The following is a 20,628-nucleotide window of genomic DNA, read 5'->3' as shown; positions in this document are numbered from 1 at the left end:
AAAGGAAATCACCAACGATATCAACCAAAGCTTCCTAATCATGAACTCTTGGGCGGATGCATTTCAGCTGAAACTTAATGCAGAAAAAACACAATGCCTTATACTTACTTCACAACATAACACAAATAAATTCACCACTATGACACCAAACTTTTCCCTTCCCATTGCTGACACTTTGAAAATTCTTGGAGTTACCATTGATAGCAATCTCACATTGGAAAATCAAGTGAAGAATACAACTAAGAAGATGTTCCATTCAATGTGGAAACTTAAAAGAGTAAAACCCTTCTTCCCAAGGGCTATTTTCTGCAACCTGATGCAGTCATTGGTGCTGAGTCACCTAGACTACTGCAACGCACTGTATGCTGGCTGTAAAGAATATATTCTCAAAAACCTTCAGACAGCCCAGAACACTGCAGCCAGACTCATATATGGAAAAACAAAATACGAAAGTGCAAAACCCCTAAGAGAAAAACTACACTGGCTTCCAATTAAAGAACGAATCGTGTTCAAGGTCTGCACTCTAGTTCATAAAATCATTCACAGAGATGCCCCGACATACATGATAGACCTTGTTGACTTACCACCCAGGAATGCTAAAAGGTCGACCCGCATATTCCTTAATCTACACTTTCCCAGCTGCAAGGGACTAAAATACAGACTAACACATGCGTCCAGCTGTTCCGACATGAGCACGCAACTCTGGAATGCATTACCACTTAACTTAAAAACAAATAACAAATTAATCAACTTCCGTAAATCTCTGAAGACCTATTTATTCAACAAGGCTTACCACAACGAGCAATAATTTAATGAACACACAATACCACTCCAACTACACTCTTTACACTCTCTCGCTATACCTGTATGCTTAATTCTATATTGCTATCCATGTACTCCATGTAACTCCAATGTATCACTTACTCCAGAATGGCGATTGTCATAACAGAACTTTGTAAGTTAATTCGATATTGTCATCCATGTATTTCATGTAACACCAGTTGTTTCACTCTGGAATGGCGAATGCCATAACGGAATATTGTAAGCCACATTGAGCCTGCAAATAGGTGGGAAAATGTGGGATACAAATACAAAAAATAAATAAATAAATAAAACTTAATTGCCCCAGGTACAAAATAAGTACCTGTATATAATATGTAAACCACTTTGATTGTAACCAGAATAGAAATAGAATAAAATAAAACATAGAAAAGAAAATAAGATGATACCTTTTTTATTGGACTAACAATACATTTTTTGATTAGCTTTTGAAGGTGGCCCTTCTTCGTCAGATCAGAAATAAGCAACAGAAAGGTAGTATATTGAATCCCATCCCCTTTCCTTATTTGGATCCTACATAAGTATTGCCATACTGGGAAAGACCAAAGGTCCATCAAGCCCAGCATCCTGTTTCCAACAGTGGCCAATCCAGATCACAAATACCTGGCAAGATCCCAAAAAAGTACAAAACATTTTATACTGCTTATCCCAGAAATAGTGGAGTTTTCCCAAGTCCATTTAATAACGGTCTATGGACTATTCCTTTAGGAAGCCGTCCAAACCTTTTTTAAACTCCGCTAAGCTAACCGCCTTTACCACATTCTCTGGCAATGAATTCCAGAGTTTAATTACACGTTGAGTGAAGAAAAATTTTCTCCGATTCGTTTTAAATTTACTACACTGTGGCTTCATCGCATGCCCCCTAGTCCTAGTATTTTTGGAAAGCGTGAACAGACGCTTCACATCTACCCGTTCAACTCCACTCATTATTTCATAGACCTCTATCATATCTCCCCTCAGCCGCCTTTTCTCCAAGCTGAAGAGCCCTAGCCGCTTTAGCCTTTCCTCATAGGGAAGTTGTCCCATCCCCTTTATCATTTTCGTCGCCCTTCTCTGCACCTTTTCTAATTCCACTATACCTTTTTTGAGATACGGCGACCAGAATTGAACACAACCGGCTCACCTTTATCCACATGTTTGTTCACCTCTTCAAAGAAATGTAGTAGATTGGTGAGGCAAGATTTCCCTTCACTAAATCCATGTTGACTTTATCTCATTAATCCATGCTTTTGAATATGCTCTGTAATTTTGTTCTTAATAATAGTCTCTACCATTTTGCCCGGCACCGACGTCAGACTCACCGGTCTATAATTTCCCTGATCTCCTCTGGAACCTTTTTTAGGAATCAGCGTTACATTGGCCACCCTCCAATCTTCTGGTACCACGCTTGATTTTAAGGATAAATTACATATTTCTAACAATAGCTCTGCAAGCTCATTTTTATGTTCTATAAGTACTCTGGGATGAATTCCATCCATTCCAGGAGATTTGCTACTCTTCAGTGTGTAGACCTGCCCCATTACATCCTCCAGGTTTACAGAGAATTCATTAAGTTTCTCCGACTCGTCAGCTTCAAATGCCATTTCCGGCACTGGTTTCCCACCCAAATCTTCCTTGGTGAAGACTGAAGCAAAGAATTCATTTAATCTCTCCACTACGGCTTTGTCTTCCCTGATCGTCCCTTTTACTTATTGGTCATCTAGCGGTCCAACCGATTATTTTGCCAGCTTCCTGCTTTTAATATACCTAAAAAAATTTTTTACTATGTGTTTTTGCCTCCAACGGAATCTTTTTTTCGAAGTCCCTCTTAGCCTTCCTTATCAGCGCTTTGCATTTGACTTGACATTCCTTATGCTGTTTCTTATTATTTTTAGTCGGTTCCTTCTTCCATTTTCTGAAGGATTTTCTTTTAGCTCTAATAGCTTCCATTACCTCACTTTTTAACCACACTGGCTGTCGTTTGGTCTTCCATCCTCCTTTTTTTAATACGTGGAATATATTTGGCCTGGGCTTCTAGGATGGTGTTTTTGAACAGCATCTACACCTGATGTAAATTTTTGACTCTCGCAGTCGCTCCTCTAAGTTTTTTTTTCACTGTTCTTCTCATTTTATCATAGTCTCCTTTTTTTTAAGTTAAACGCTAACGTATTTGATTTCCTGTGTATACTTACTTCAAAGCTAATATCAATTCCGATCATATTATGATCACTGTTATCAAACGGCCCCAGCACCATTACCTCCCGCACCAGATCATGTGCTCCACTAAGGTCTAGGTCTAGAATTTTTCCTTCTCTCGTCGGCTCCTGTACCAGCTGCTCCATAATGCTGTCCTTGATTTCATCAAGAAATTTTACTTCCCTAGTGTGCCCAGATGTTACATTTACCCAGTCAATATTGGGGTAATTGAAATCACTTCAGAAAATTCGGAAACTCCTCGTTCTTAAAGGACATGCCTTTGCTATAATGAGGGAACCGTTGCAATCATATGTCTTCACAAAAAAAACTCCACTATATAACCTTTCATACAAGCACTGCCATGTGCCACCACAAACACTTGTAACGGAGACTCAAAATTCACATTTACCAAAACTTGGAAAGAGTACTTAACTCAAATATTGATGTCTTCAACAGTCATAGTCAAGTCCAGCCTCATTTGTCGTACTCTTAAAGTCCTTCAAATCCCGACAGGGAAGCCCTGTTTCGTTATTACATAGCTGCTTCAGGGGAATTCTTTCTTTTAATCCAAGCGTATAATATCACTCTCTGTCTCCAAATCACCCTGGAACAAAAATGGCGAAGGCTTCTTTCTTCAAATGAAACAAATATATACTCAGCGTCTGACGTCACATCCTAATCATCCAATCAAATCAGATGGCAGTCAAAGGAAAGCTTTCCATTCGATCGCTACATTTAAACCTCTAGGTATGACAGTCTTTAACTCAAATATCCAGCGCTGCTTTCTTTGTCTCAATGTCCGTTTGATGTCTCCTCTTCGTTCTGTCACTCTCATTTGCTCCAACACAATGCATTTTAATTCTGAAAACTGATGTTGATTCTGTATACAATGTGCTACCATAGGCTAGTAAATTTTGTGCTTAGCCCATCCTTGAATTGATGTTAGACAGGTAATCAGTTTATTCAGGACTGTAGGTAAGTCAGGTTCAATGGGTATGAGTAGCTGCACATCATTCATGTAAATGTAGAATTCAATGTCCATTGACCTAATCAGCTTGGCTAGTGGCTTGAGGTAGATATTGAACAGAATAGGTGACAATATAGATCCTTGTGGTACCCCATGGTGGCAATGAGGTGCTGCCAAACATTATGGATTGTTGCCTGTCTGATAGGATCTGAACCACGCAAGTACTGTTCCATTGATACCTGTTTCTGTCAGTTGTGCTAGCATGATATCATGATCCACAGTGTCAAAAGCTGCTGAGAAATCAAGCAGTAGTAACACTGAGGCAAATTCCCTGTCTCAGTTTCTGTGAAGATCAACTGGTAGGAATACAAGACCATTTCTGTTTCATAACCGAGTCTGAATCCAGATTGATATGGATCTAACCAGTTTCTCTCTTCTAGCCAATCATTGAACACAGATTGTTTGTTCTATGAGTTTCCCTAGAAATGGGATGTTGGATACTGGCATAGGCGTAGTTTGACTGTTTCATTTGGGGGGGGGGGGGGGGCAAAGGATGGGGTGGAGCATATTAGCATATTCATTTGCATATATACATATGCAAATGAATATGCTAATATGGAGGAAGGAATTGAAATTTACAGGCAAAATATCACAGATGCACATTTCAAAAAGTTGACATATTTCAGTTAATAAATTCTGAATAAAATACTTTTTTCTACCTTTATTGTCTGATCATTTAGTTTTTCTATTCGCTTTGGTCGCAGTGTCTTCTGTTTTATGCAGTGTCTTCTTTCCAGTAGGCTTCCCTCTGCTCCCCACCCTCCCAGTCCCATCTATCTCCTGCTCCTTCCCTCTGCTCCCCACCCCTCCCAGTCCCATCCATCTCTTGCTCCTTCCCTCTGCTCCCCACCCTCCCAGTCCCATCCATCTCTTGCTCCTTCCCTCTGCTCCCCACCCCTCCCAGTCCCATCCATCTCTTGCTCCTTCCCTCTGCTCCCCACCCCTCCCAGTCCCATCCATCTCTTGCTCCTTCCCTCTGCTCCCTACCCCTCCCAGTCCCATCCATCTTCCCTCTGCTCCCCACCCCTCCCAGTTCCATCCATCTTCCCTCTGCTGCCCCCCCCCCCGTGAGGTCCAGGATCGTGACTCCGTTTACCCCCTCTCTTCCTCCCTCCCTTCGGCGCAGGCAGCAGTCTTCTTCAGCCTTTCTGTGCTCCTGGCAGTGGTAGCGACGTACACGCTGCCTTCGGTCTGCCCCGGAAGCCTTCTCTTCAAGTTCCTGTTCCCACCTATGCAGGAACAGGAACTTGAAGAGAAGGCTTCGGGGTAGAGCCGAAGGCAGTGTGTACGTCGCTACCGCTGCCAGGGACACAGAAAAGCTGAAGAAGCATGCTTGCTGCCTGCGCCGGAGGGAGGGAGGAAGAGTGGGGGTAGATGGACACGCTCGTCTCTGTCCGCTTCGCTTCCCTGCCCTCTCTGTCTGCGTCCCGCCCGAAAGGAAATGACATCAGAGGAAGGCAGGATGCAGACAGAGAGGGCAGGGAAGTGAAGCGGACGGAGATGAGCGCGTGCCTGCATGTTTTTTTTTTTTAAACTACTGGCGCCACCCTCGCCCCCCCCAGTCTACGCCCCATGGATACTGGCTGTCAGCTTTCAAGTTTGTCATAGTCAATGCTGTTGGTAGTTGCCCATTCAAAAGAGAGGAGTTCACAATTTTTGTGGCACCTTCTATGAGGCCCACACTTGCCTGCTGCACTTTCTTTGATGGGTAGGGGTTGAGGGAGCAGGTAGTTGGTTGAAAGTCTCTTAGGATTTTGTCAAGGCTCTCCTCAATTATTGGGTTAAAAGTGTCTTTATGTCTCTTTCAGGAGGGGTAAGTTTGTGCACTCCTGGTTAACTGATTGGAGGCTAGGTGGGATTGCCTGTAAATCCTGGCAGAGACTTTTAATTTTGTTGGCAAAGTATGCAGCAAAATCATTGTAGTTCAGTTTTGACTGGGTAGGCTGGTTCTGTTGTGGGGGTTGCAGTAGGCTGTTTACTATACTGAACAGCTGCTTGATTGAATTGGCAGCCGGTGAATGCTTTGAGAGAAATATTATTTTCTGGTTGCTGTTAAAGCTTGGTGATACTTTGCCATATGCCTCCTACAGTTTAGCCTGTCTTCATCCAGGCGAGATTTCCTCCATCTCCTTTCCAGTTTCTGTCCTTCACGTTTCAGGATCTAAAGTTCTGGAGAAAACCAAGGTGAAAATTTGTGAGTGGGGCATAAGACCTTTTTTAGTGGTGCCATTTTCTCTAAGGTCTTGGCTACGTGTGTATTCCAGATATCAACCCTGTAGTTGTCTTTTTATCCACATGTGGATAGTCCAAGGCCTCTAGGAAATTCTCATTGGTCAGCTTTTTTTTGTCTCTGATCTGCTTCCAAACTCTGAGAGATGCCATTTGTTTCAAGCGGTCACTTAGGGAACATTTAATTAGAAAATGGTCTGACCATGATAGGGGTGTTATTTCAATACTGAATCCCAGAATTCTGGGATGCCAACTCTTTTGTAGAATATCAAGTCTAGTATATGACCCTTTTCATAGGTTGAGAAATTGATCACCTGTGTAAATCCTAGTGCTGTCATTGTGTCCAGAAAGGCAGCTGTGGTGGTATCTGGGGATTCGATGTGTAGATTGAAATCCCCCATGATCACCATCCTAGGGTAATTCAGGGTCACTTGAGTAATTAGATCTAGGAGTTCTTGCACAGATAATGTGTTGTTACAAGGTGCTTGGTATACCATGAGGCTCATTTTCAAAGCACTTAGCCTCCCAAAGTTCCATAGAAACCTATGGAACTTAGCCTCCCAAAGTGCTTTGAAAATATGCCTACATGAGGCATATTTTCAAAGCACTTTGGGAGGCTAAGTTCCATAGCTTTCTATGGAACTTTGGGAGGCTAAGTGCTTTGAAAATGAGCTTGACATGAATACTAAATTTGTTTCTCCTCTTGAAGCTGGATTAAAAAAGACTCTGATTCATTTAGCTGGGGGATGAAGATTCTGCAAAGTTTGATTGTATCCTGAATCAAGACTTCTACCCCTCCACCCCATCTTCCTGGTCTTGGTTGATGTTGGATATTGAAACCTGTTGGGCATAGTTCAGCGAGTGGTAGACCCCCCACTTTCATCTAGCCAGGTTTCACTTATTCCTAAAATGTCAAGATGCTGTTTGTAGATGACATCATTGATCACTGAGGATTTCTTTGCAGCTGATCTGGCATTCACCAGTCCTATAGTTCCCAAGGGTGGTCTGGGGGTGCTGGTGGTAGCTTTGGTGTGGCAATGAGGTGATCTTTTACTTACTGTTATGTAGTTGTTAGACCTCTTGCACTTTTGCCTTCTCTTTGGTTGATGGGGATTATAGTTTCCTCTCCCCACACCACTGGGATCCCTGATGTCTCTTGGACTGCCGGACCAAGGCACATTCTTTGTGTCAGAAGCTAGTTAGGCAAATTTCATTGGGTGGCACTGCAGCCCATCCTGTGGATCAGCAGTCTTACTAGTTGGCAATTTAGGATTAAGGCTTTAAGTAATAAACTGCTTTTTAAAGTTGTAAATTCAGAGCAGGCCTGAGAGATCAAAGGCTTCCAGTAATAGAGAAACTAATGGCTGTACATAGCACTTCTATGTGAATTTCTTTGGAGACTTAATGCAGAGGAGGTTGATGATGGACTTTAGTTTTAACAGAATGTAGTTAAAATAAATCTTCAACTATTCAGTGGGGGATAGACAGTTATCCCCCACTGAATATCGGCAGATAGCCGGTTAAGCACTATTTAACCAGTCAGCAGCCACTCTGGCCAATTAAATAGTGCTGAATATCAGGGGGATAGCAACAGGAGTAAGAAAATAAGGTACTAATTTAAAGAAAGTTGCAAATGAGATCAGAAAGGTGTTTGAATGTTATCTTAGCTAGGGTAGGAGTGGATAAACATGTCCTACTATAGTATGTGCAGCCGGTGTCATTCCTTCTGTGTTTGTGTGTCTGCATGTGTGTGACTAGAAAGTTAGGTACTTCTTTCATTAAAGACCTGGTTGAAGAGCCAAGCTTTTCACCTGCTTCCTGTAGGCATCGTAGCTGAAACATGGAGCATGTTTCAGCTACAGTGCCTGCATCAAGAGTCTATTGCTGCTCATACTGCCAGTGTCTGATCCAAGCTTCCATCTCTCCAGTTGACTGGAAATGATCTGATGTTCAACCTTGAATCTGTTTGCTTCTGGCATTCCTATTGTGAGATTGATCTGATGAAGACATTTTCAAAACAGCCATGTTAGGAACTACAGTTTGAAAGACTGACTCAAGAACTTGAGGCTGAATGTTAGATCGTAGCCAGTCAACTGGAGAGATCCAAGCTTGGATCAGAAACTGGAAGTATGAGCAGCATTAGACTCCTGATGCAGGTATTGTAGCTTAAACACTGTCCATGTCAAGTCATATAGAAGTGTAATAAAGGACTGCAGACACCTACTGTCTTTGGTCTTTGCCATCTCTACCTTGTTCTTTTGCTTTGTGTTACCTGTGGAGATTTGTTCTTCTGTGTTTTGCCTCTACACATGGAGAAACCTTTATAAAACTACCCTACTGAGGTCAGTTTTCAGAGCCATTTACCTGGGTGATTTGGTGGGTGATAGTGGCCTATCTACAAACTTCTCTCTTCTGCGTGGCTAAAATGTCCATAGCATGCAGCCATTTAGCTAGATTAAGAAGAGCTGTATGAACTCATCTCCCTGTGCTTCAATGTAACTAGCTGTAACTGTAAAATGGTATTACTATTGACCCAATCATACTTCTGCAAGACAGCCTATTAACCATCTGTCTCTGCTGTCTAGTTATGCATGAACTGCAGTCGAAGAGGCATTTTCTTATTCTGCTGGTCTGCATTATGTTAGATTCTAGTAATTTTCTTTCATTCCCCTCCGTGCCCTGATGAACTGCTTATATTCTGCAAATATTTGTGGATTCTATGGAGAAAGAGAGAATTTCTAGATATAAATCCAGATGATTATGCACTACAGCAGCAGAATTTAGGGATATCTGATGTAACAAGGACATCTTTTTATCAATTGCTTAAGTTACGTTCAATTAGAAACTCCTTAAATAAATCATCATTATGCACACTAACTCAAGCATACATTACTTCACATCTAGACTACTGTAATATACTTTATGTAGGTCTATCAAAACTTAATCTAAAATGATTACAGATGATTCAAAATACAGCAGCTCGTATTATCTGCAGAGCTTCAAAATATGATAGAATCACTCCATTGCTATATCATTTGCACTGGCTTCCAATAGAATCTAGGATGAAATTTAAAATTTTAGCATTGACACATAAAGCTTTCTATGTATCTAGCCCTTCATATCTGTTTAATCTTATTATACCTTATACGCCAACTCGGACTCTTCGATCATCTAATGCTAGATCAATAATTAAAAAAAACACATCAATAACTGATTAGATAACAGCAGATCACCTTGACTTCCTTCTCATTAATGAAACTTTGATACATGACTCTAAGGACCCAATAATCCTAGAGCTTTGCCCACCAGGGTACAAAATCACCCACTGGACAAGAGAAGGAAAAAGAGGCGGAGGCATAGCTATAATTTACAAATCCCAATTCACAGTCACAACAACAGCTGAATCCATCCTCCCCCATCTCGAAATAGCCTCAGTCAGAATCAACCACCCTAACCTGCATGATCAACTAAATATAATCCTATTTTACAGACCCTTGGCTAAATGGCAAGATGCCCAGTTACACTTCATGGACTTCATCTCAAATACCTGTATGTCCTCCCAAAATATTCTTGTAGCAGGAGACATCAACCTTCATCTTGAAGACACTAACACAAACAATGTACACGAATGCAAGGAATTCCTTCAACTCTGGGAGATCCACTGGCCTAACATGCAACCCACCCACAAGAAAGGACACACATTAGATATCATAACCTACAAATTTTCATCAGAAGCGAACCTCACAATCAATGGTACAAAATGGACAGCCACACCATGGTCAGACCACTACAAGGCAAACACCTCCCTCCTCTGGAAAACAAAAGAGACACAACAAAAACAAGAAAAAAGAACATACACTACAAGAGGCAAAATAGACCCTCTAACATTCTGGCAACAAATATACACCGACGAATGGACAACAACTACAGACTCACCCCAATTTCTACAAGAATGGGACAACAGATGCAAAACAGTTCTAAACAAGATAGCACCACTCGAAACTAGAACTTCACAAAGGAAAAACTCAATCCCTTGGTTCAACGAAGAACTGAAGGAACTAAAAACACAAGTTAGAAGACTAGAAAGAGGTTGGACCAAAAAAAAAAGATGAACACACATTCAATGAGTGGAAACAGTTACAAAGAAAATACAAATACAAAATCAGACAAACCAAAAGAACGTACTAAAGAACTATAATAGGACCAAATTACAAGGATATGCATAAACTCTTTTCACTTGTAAACAATCTCCTAGACACCACACAGGTCACTTCGAATAGCATAGAAAGCCCATCGGCAACTAACCTAGCGAACTATTTCAAGGAAAAAATCATAAAACTCCGACGCATGATACCAAGCAATACCACTGAGTACACAAGCATCCTTGAATGCTTAGACCCAAAACCCGGGGAATATCCAGCCGATCGATCATGGACCAACTTTGATCTGATCTCAGTTGACGAATTCACACATTGATTCAGAAAATATGCCAAAACTCATTGCAAACTTGACACCTGCCCTACTAGCCTAGTAAAAGCCGCCCCCAAACAATTCAAAAAAGACCTCATGAACCAAGTAAATTACAGACTCCTAAATGGTCTCTTCCCCACGGACAAAGGAAATATCCTCCTCACTTCACTGCCAAAAGATGCTAAGAAAAGTACAATGGACCTAACCAATTACCGACCAGTTGCTTCTATCCCGCTCATAACAAAATTGATTGAAGGCATAGTGACGAAACAACTCACGGAATACCTAACCAAACACTCAATTCTACATGAGTCTCAATCAGGATTTCGCTCAAATCATAGTACTGAAACTGTACTAGTGTCTGCAATGAATTCATTCAAAAAAACTATTGCAACCGGCAAGAACATACTCGTACTACAATTCGACATGTCTAGTGCCTTCGACATGGTAGATCATGGAATATTACTACACCTGTTAGAATACTTCGGAATCGGAAGCCCAGTTCTCAAATGGTTCAAAGGATTCCTCACCACCAGATCCTACCAAGTAACAACGAACAATGACAGATCACCACCTTGGACACCGGAATGTGGAGTTCCCCAGGGATCCCCCCTTTTGCCAACTATCTTCAACCTTATGATGACACCACTAGCCAAACTTCTAGCCAATCACAACCTCAACCCCTACATATATGCGGATGATGTCACGATCTACATCCCGTTCAAAAGTAACCTAAACGAAATAACCAACGAGATCAACCAGAGCCTCCAAATCATGCATTCTTGGGCGGATTCATTCCAGCTAAAACTGAACCCAGAAAAAACTCAATGTCTGGTTCTCACTTCCCAATACAACACAAACAACTACACTACCATAACCACACCATATGGCACACTTCCTATCTCAGAAAATCAGAAACTTCTTGGAGTCACTATTGACCGAAACCTCACACTCGAGACCCATGTGAAGAATATAACGAAAAAAATGTTCCACTCGATGTGGAAACTTAAGAGAATAAAACCTTTTTTCCCAAGAAACATCTTCTGCACCCTAGTACAGTCATTAGTGATAAGTCACCTGGACTACTGTAACTCTTTATACGCAGGCTGTAAAGAACAGACCATTAAAAAACTCCAAACAGCCCAGAACACCACTGCCAGACTCATCTTTGGAAAAACTAAATACGAAAGGTTGAAACCTCTAAGAGAGAAACTACACTGGCTACCACTCAAGGAACGAATTGAGTTCAAGATCTGTACCCACAAAATCATCCACGCGGATGCCCCACTCTATATGTTAAACTTAGTGGACCTACCGCCTAGAAACGCCAAAAAACGGCCCGCAAATTCCTCAATCTGAACTTCCCTAGCTGCAAAGGAATTAAATACAAACAAGCATACGCTACTACTTTTGCATATAAAAGCACACAGATCTGGAACGCACTACCCATGGCCCTGAAAACTATGGACAATCTAACCAGCTTTCGCAAAGCTTTGAAGACACATCTCTACAACAAAGCCTATTAAATACATCCTAATAAACCATTCCTCAAACTCAGGTGCATCAAAACACCTTTCACAATACCTTACCTAGCACCTTACATCTAAACCATACACCTTCAACCGATTATTGAATGTATTTAAGATAATGAAATGACTGCATCATAACAACACTCTGTAAGCCACATTGAGCCTGCAAAAAGGTGTGATATTGTGGGGTACAAACGCAATAAATAAATAAAATAAATAAAATTAACAGATAATGGATTGGTAATTCCGCCACCATATAAAGCTAGATGGGAATCTACTCGAAAATCTGCATTTTTTTTTCTGGCTGCAACACTTTGGAACTGCCTTCCTAAAGAACTTAGGCTTGAGGATTCTTACATTCATTTTCATAAAATTCTTAAAACATTTTTTTTCAAGAATCTTTTGGAAACACTGCTTAGAATCAAACTGGGGAAAAAAAGGGGATTAATGCCCCTTGCTGTTTTTTATATATATGAATGTTTTTATTAATTGTATATTTTTAGTTTTTATGGTTTGCTGTGCTTTTCTATCACATATTGATTTCCGATTTGTGTATTTTAATTGTTTTAATGTTATATTTGATTGTAAACCGTTCTGATTTATTCTGTAATAAGAAACGGTCTAGTAAATAAATAAATGATAAACGATAGACTTCATCCACATATTTTCATCCCTGCTGTTGATAATATGAGCTCCTGACACTGGCCAGATTTGCTAAGTTTCACCTGCTCAGAACAAATACTCAGATTAGGCTTGAACTAAATCTGATGAGACTAGTTCTGTTTTTGTTTTGTTTTTTTTCTTTTCCCCTATTGTGTTTACATAGGCAGAAAGCTCCCGTTTGAAACGAAGCTTCTTTGTGCAGAACAACCCAGTAGCAGACACTGGTCTCCACTGCAACAACCGTGCAGTGACCAAGCGAATCAGCCTCCCACCTGGTGATTATGTCATCATACCCTCCACCCACAAACCTAACCTAGTGGGTGATTTCTTCTTACGGATCTTTGCCAAGAAGAAAAACAAGTTCAGGTGAGATGGCTGCCACTACTTCTTTCCCTCTCTCTTCCATTATTCTGACTGAACTCTAGCACCAGACTGGACCAAATATATATGATATGCTGAAATCCAGTCTAGTTTGTACTATCCCTAGTAGACCAACAAAACGTTGAAAATACAAACTGTCGACAAAGCAAGAGAGTCTAGCCTTTCTAGTTGGCTGCATGTTACCTAGTATAGGCCAAGCCAATCTGGTTTCATCTCCATTACATACAAGGCAAAGTCATGTTTTCAGAAGTAATACCAGGCTGGATTCAATCTGTGCTAGATAACATGGTGCCACTGGTAACCTTATGCAGAAACCAGGGGCGTATCTGCGTGGGGCCACAGGGGCCTGGGCCCCCGCAGATTTTGCCCTGGCCCCCCTCCCCGCCGTCAACCCTCCCCCGCTGCTTACTTTTGCTGGCGGGGGGCCCCAACCCCCACCAGCCGAGGTCCGACCCGAAGTCTTCATATTTCGTCTTCCTCCTTGACCATGCTGCAAGGAAGTAATGCTGCAGTGCTAATTCGTTGAATCCAGTTCGGAGTCTGACGTCGCAGCACGTTGTACGCGCGTACAACGTGCTGCGACGTCAGACTCCGAACTGGATTCAATGAATCAGCACTGCAGCGTTACTTCCTTGCAGCATGGCCACGGAGGAGTCGGAGGAAGACGAAATATGAAGACTGCGGGTCGGACCTCGGCTGGCGGGGGTTGGGGCCCCTCGCCAGCAAAAGTAAGCAGCGGGGGAGAGTTGACGGCGGGGAGGGGGGTGGAGAGAGGCGGCGGCGGGGGGGGGGGGGAGGAAGGGAGGCAAAAATGTGCCCCCCCTCTCTGGCTCTGGCCCCCCCTACCGCCGGATTCCAGATACGCCCCTGGCAGAAACATTTAAAGCTCTGAAAGCATTCAAGAAGGTACAAGATGCTGAGAGGCAAGGAATCACGACATGATGAAGGAGGGAGGAAGGTTCAGAGGAATTCAAACAACAACAAAACCAGGGGATACAAGATGAAGCTAGAATATGGTAGATTTAAAACAAATAGGAGAAAGTTTTTCTTTACTCAGTGTGTAGTTAGACTCTGGAACTTGTTGCCGGAGAATGTAGTGACAGCAGCTGGCCTTACAGAATTTAAAGGGGGTTTGGACAGATTCCTAAGGGAAAAGTCCATTGAACATTATTAATTTTTTTTATTTTTTTTTGGGGGGGGGGGGGTTGCCAGGTTCTTGAAGCCTGGATTGGCTGCTGTCAGAGACAGGATGCTGGGCTTAATAGACCCTTGGTCTTTTCCCAGTATGGCGGTGCTTATGTACTTATTTACTTATGCTTATGTACTTATGTTTCCTTATTAAGAGAGTAGGGGGCGCCTTGAGTAACCAAAACCAACAAAATTCAAGTCTGTTTGGAACAGATATAGAGGAAGATGATGAGTATGAAGGAAGAACAGGCTGTGCTTTATTTCTCAGTGTTGTACTTTTTCTCCAAACAGGAGTGCAAAAGCTTGTTTTATCATTTTCTGTTCTTCTGAAAGATTTGTGCAGCCACCTCTGGGAAGAATGGCTTGAAAGCTTAATTATGGATAACACTCTGTACCTACAGCCACTTGCTGAAGTGTTTAACATAGACCGTCTTTGAGGGACCCAGCACTGCTTATTTTTGGCATTGAAGCTGATTAGAGAAGAAGGGAAACCCAGAGCTAGTGCACTTTGAATTACTACTAATACTACTAATCATTTCTATGGTGCTACTAGACATACACAGCGCTGTACACATTATATACAGGTACTTTCTTTGTCCCTAGAGGGCTCACAATCTAAGTTTTCTTTTGTACCTGGAGCAATAGAGGGTTAAGTGATTTGCCCAAGGTCACAAGGAGCTGCAGTGAGAATCGAACCCAGGTCACCAGCATCAAAACCCACTGCACTAATCATTAGGCTACTAGCAGAAAAGCCACCACAAAATGATGGGGTAGAATGACATGGGCTGTGATTTCTTTCTTGAACCCCTAAACACCCACACCTTGTCCCAAACTTCATCCCTCACCTGACTTGAATACAATTAGAGCTTCTTTCTCCTCACCCTTCCAAAGACTCCCTTTTGTACCATAGGGCAAGCCCAACTGGTAACAAAATTAAGGCACTACCAGGGAGGAGTGATTGGGCATCACTTCTGCCCCTTAAGACTTTGGCCTACTCAGAGGTAAGGCGTTGGGGATGATTTCATAGAAGGCACCTGGATACCTAAGGGCCCTAATTTTATCAGAAATGAGTGAGAAGGCAGGTTAGGTTTGGGGATCCTACACTGTTAGCTTATGGTTATGCTGACCTCACTTAGTGTGCACTATTTGCAAATATCACACACTGACTGGATGCAGTGTATGCGGGAGAAAGATTCAAACAGGTGTGAGACAAACTTTAGCTATAGAGACATATAAACTTCTAAAGCTCATAGTCCTCTCTCATATCCTATGTTTTTGGTGTCTTATTCCAGGCAACAGGACAATTTCCCCTCCATCTACAACTATATCCAGGTAACCAACTTTAGTCCGAATTGCTCACTTGGTCCTGGTCCCACTTGCTCCATGGGGCTGTGCCTTATGATCAGTCCAAATCTGTTCCATGCGTTATGTGTACTGATTCTGGGTGGCCAGTGAGATACTGCTTCTGCAAACTATAGATGTCTGTGGAATACAAGAATTTCCACTCCCAGACAAAACTAAAAAAAACCTTTAAAAATCTGAATTGTGTGTTCGTGTTACAGAACAGGAACCTGGTCCTGCAGCTATTCCACCAGAACACCTTCATCTTCTCTTTCTTCTTTCCCCCCTCTTCCTTCCCACCTCACTTCTGAGGTCTGCTATGCAAGCTATAATGTGCAAAACAGAATCTGATCCATTTTTTCACGGTCCTTTTTCCAGCCTGTGACGTCAGCAGCACCAGGATTCCAAAGCCACATCAGAGACATTTTTAATCAGCACGCAGGAGGGGTGCGTATCCAAGAGTCACATGAGGGAGGGCCATCTTGTGCTTCATGGGTCGCAGGGAGGAGATGCATTCAGAGGATCATAGGAAGGGGTGCATACCCAGCACTTAAAAGGTCATAGGGAGAAGGTGTATTCAGCATTCAAAGGGTTGCAAGAGGTGGTGAAACTAGAAGATTCTAGAGAGGGATGTTTTGAACAGTTTGGGAGAGAAGTATATAACATTGCTGTTGACAGGGCACTATTTTGAGGAAACTCACAGTGAAAGTCTCTGCCTGGCATTAACAGGGCACTACTGTGAGGAAGATCACACTTCTGAAGTCTTTACCTGTGATGTGAAAGGAAGAAGCAGAGGTTCTAGGAGCAGGAGCTCTGGGTCCTCTAAGCAGCACAGGACCTGTTCTATAAAGGAGTGTAGGCACCCAATACTAGCATAACCAGGTGTATACATGCCTAAAAGTTAGATGGGAGCACTTACACTAGCCATAGAAGTTGTGTAAGTGCTCACAGCTAAATGTTGGTATGGGTATAACTTACAGTATTCTGCAAGTTATGTGTGTAAGCTTGAGCCCCACCCATGTGTACACCTCAATGCACATAATTGTTATGTAAGTTAAACATGTATTTTCCGATATTCTAAACATGTATGTGCATGTACGTTCTTTTGTGTGGCTCCGACACTGTGGAACTTGCTGCCCCAGTCTCTCTGCTTTGTTATCATTTCCCAGATTCAAAGCGGCTCTTAAGACACATTTATTTGCAGTTGTGTTTGGCAATACCCATTAAATGTAATCAACGCTGGGCACCCTCGAGCTTTGGCAGTATGATGATAATGTGTGGCTACTTTTAAATTTTGCTTTCTTTTGGTTTGATTGAAGCTCTTTTAAATTTCTCTACCCTATTTGCCATTGGAGTTCTTTTCATTTTCTTAAATTATTTCATTTTGAACCACTATGCTTTTTTTTTTTTTTTACAAATATCAAATAAACATAAACCATAATAGATGTGTAAACATTAGGGCTTATGTTATTGAAGTACCCCACATGAGTGCTTCATTGAGGTGCACTTAATAGAAAGTGACTTTCTGACAGGTAGTACACAAATCAGATGAAGAGCTTTTGACTATATCTTTGTTCCACCGTTTTCTACTTCCCTCTTCTCTCCCCAGGACAATGAAATGAACAGTCTTGAGTTTCAAAGCTTCATCAACTCAGGTTAGTATTAGCTATGGTGCACAACCCCAAAGATACATAACATTTAAAATATGTGGTGTAAACATATATGCACTGGAAAATTAGACCCATGCTGAGAGGCAAGAGATAGGAAGAGCTGAATCAGCCTGTTCTGCTAGAAGGAGGAGATAGGAAAGAGCAGCATTCAGAGTCCATGAAAACAAATGGGGACCTGTGCAGAAGTATAGCTTCATTGTGCTGTAGAAAGGGCTGATTCAGTTCTTGGTTATAAGTCAAGCAGATGCTATTAAGTCTAGATTTCTCACTAGGTAGCACCCTGCAGGGCCCCCTGCATGCCATTCTTCAGTATAGTTTTTCCACCTGTTGCAACCATGGAGTAAGGTTGGAAGAGAGAGGGAGAGCAACTTAAAGGGTATGAGTTAGATAGGATTGTGGTGTTTATGGCAGACATTTTGGGGAGTGGTTTGAGTTGGCATGGGGAAAATTAGGGGTGTGTTTGGGTGAGTGAGAGAATGGGGCATTTTCATATAGACAATTCAAAGTATGTTTTTAATGTGTCCTTATGCTGCCCAGCAGGTGATGGGAGTCATCTGAAATCTTATTTAAATTGGTTATTTCAGGGACCCCCATGCAAAAAAAGAGGCCCCAAAGCCCTGTGTCTTCTCCTCCTCAGTCTCTAAGGGGGCCCAGCGCCGGAGTTTTCTCTCTCCTGTTCCTGTCGGGACACGATCACCAGGGTCTGGAGCATGATAGAGAGAGAGTCTCCAATGCCAGGCCCCCCTTGGAGGCTAGGCCTGGGGGAATCTTGCCCCACCTGCCCCCCCCCTCTCGGCGGCTCTGCCCAGTATCCAACAGTGGCCAAACCAGGTCACAAGTACCTAGCAGAAACTCAAATATTAGCAACATTCCATACAACCAATCCCAGGGCAAGCAGTGGTTTCCCCATGTCTGTCTCAATAGCAGACTATGGACTTTTCCTTTTTAAACCCAGATACGCTTACCGCTGTTACTACATTCTTGGCAAAGAGTTCCAGAGCTTAACTATTTGTTGAGTGAAAAAATATTTCCACCTATTTGTTTTAAAAGTGTTTCCATGTAACTTCATTGAGTGTATCCTAGTTTTTTGTACTTTTTGAAAGAGTAAAAAATTAATTCACTTCTACTCATTCTACAGCACTCAGGATTTTGCACACCTCAATCATATCTCCCCATAGCTGTCTGTTTTTCAAGCAGAAGAGCCCTAACCTCTTTACCCCTAACTTTCCTCATATGAAAGGAGTTCCATCCCCTTTATCATTTTGGTCACTCTTCTTTGAACCTTTTCTAATTTTGCTATATCTTTTTTGAGATACAGCGACCAGAACTGAACATAATACGCAAGGTGAGGTCACACATGGAGCGATACAGAGGCATTATAGTATTCGCGATCTTATTTATCATCCCTTTCCTAATAATTCCTTGTATCCTGTTTGCTTTTTTGGCCACCACTGCACACTGGGCAGAAGATCTTTTTCTTGAGTGCTGAACCCCAAGGTGGACCCTAGCTTCAGGTAACTATGATTTGGATTATTCTCAATGCACATCACTTTGCATTTGTCAACATTAAATTTCATCTTCCATTGATGCCCAGTCTTCCAATTTCCTAAGGTCTTCCTGCATTTTTTCACAGTTTGCATGTGTTTTAAATAACTTAAATAGTTTTGTGTCATCTGCAAATTTTATCACCTTACTCATCATTCTGATTTTCAGATCATTTATAAATATGTTAAATAGCATCAGTCCCAGCATAGGAGCCAACTTTTCAAAATTATTGGGGGTGCTAAGCCCAATGGAAATGACCCCTCCTTGGACACATATAAGGAATTTTCTCAATATTGGGGGTGCTCAAGCACCCACAGCACCCACAGAGTTGGCTCCAATGAGTCCCAGAACAGATCCTTGTGGCACTCCACTCTTCGCCCTCCTCAATTGAGAGAAATGGCCATTTAACCTTACCCTCTGTTTTCTATCCAATAACCAATTCCTAATCCACAACAGAACATTGCCTCCTATCCCATGACTCTTTAATTTTCTCAGGAGTCTTTCATGAGGAACCTTGTCAAAAGCTTTCTGAAAATGTAGATACACTACAACCAGTTCACTTTGGCATGAGGAGCACTTCTGAGAATGTTACCCTAGGACTTCTAGATTTCAACTTTCTACCTAAAAGCCTACATTTGACTTTGGCTATCTCACTCCAGCACCTTTCTATGTCAAAGGTATACACAAAGCCAGATCAACCATCAGGCAGGCTAGGCAGTCACCTAAGGCAGCAGGTGGGTTAGGTAGGATTGTGGTGTTTATGGTAGGCACTTTGGGGGGTGGTTTGAGTTTGCATGGTGAAAATTAGGGGTGTGTGTGGGTGGGTGAGAGAATGGGGCATTTTCAAATAGACAAGTTAAAGTATGTTTTTAATAAGTGTCCACAAGCTGCCCAGCAGGTGATGGGAGTCATTTGAAATCTTATTCAAATAGGTTATTTCAGGCTTTACCACAGTCTCTCTATTGTGATATTGTAATTTTTTTTAAGGTACCTAACTCCAGATGATGAGCTCCTCAGTGATTGCTGCCTGTCCCTCAAGATTAATAAATCCCAATAAATTGAAAGAGTGAGAAATCGATTCACTTTTACCCTTGTTACACCACTCAGGATTTTGTAGACCTCAGCCATATCCCCCCTCAGCTGTCTCTTTTCCATAAATGGCACCCAAAGGTAGGTGCTGGGAAGATTCACACTAAGCTAGTATTCTGCAAAGAGTGCTCTGTGCCGAACGACAATTACAGAATACTAGCTTAGTAGCATTTTGCACCTAACTTTGGGTGTGAGCATTTACACCTGCCAAAAAGCTGGTATAAATGCTGGTGCCCAACTAATGGCAGTTAGGCATGTAAATCACAGTGTTCTATAACATCGCGCCTGAATTCTGGGAATGACTCTACCATGGCCACACCACCTTTGGAGGTGCACGCTATGAAATTTAGGCACACATGTTTAGAAGAGGGCATAGGGCAGATCCACACCTAATTCCCAATTATGTGCTTGTTAATGCAAATAATTGGTTGTTATCGCTTAATTGGCTAATTAGTTTAGTGAGGATCGAGGATCCTGCCCA

The 20,628-nt window shown here is 42.0% G+C and overlaps 1 protein-coding gene across 2 annotated transcripts in view; it reads left to right on the top strand.

Moving 5' to 3' along the window:
- LOC115479733 (calpain-2 catalytic subunit-like) overlaps nucleotides 1-20,628 on the top strand; it is a 175,605-nt gene that overhangs the window by 79,985 nt on the left and 74,992 nt on the right. For both annotated transcript variants that reach the window (XM_030217891.1, XM_030217892.1), the window contains 4 exons: nucleotides 13,097-13,299; nucleotides 15,795-15,834; nucleotides 16,222-16,290; nucleotides 17,453-17,498. In XM_030217891.1, the coding sequence (XP_030073751.1) occupies nucleotides 13,097-13,299; nucleotides 15,795-15,834; nucleotides 16,222-16,290; nucleotides 17,453-17,498 (358 nt within the window). The remainder of the gene's footprint in view (nucleotides 1-13,096; nucleotides 13,300-15,794; nucleotides 15,835-16,221; nucleotides 16,291-17,452; nucleotides 17,499-20,628) is intronic.

This window comes from Microcaecilia unicolor, chromosome 11 (assembly GCF_901765095.1).
Source record: "Microcaecilia unicolor chromosome 11, aMicUni1.1, whole genome shotgun sequence".
Lineage (NCBI taxonomy): Eukaryota > Metazoa > Chordata > Amphibia > Gymnophiona > Siphonopidae > Microcaecilia > Microcaecilia unicolor.
The sequence above is the reverse complement of the archived record's forward strand: the minus strand, read 5'-3'. Positions and strand labels throughout refer to the sequence as shown.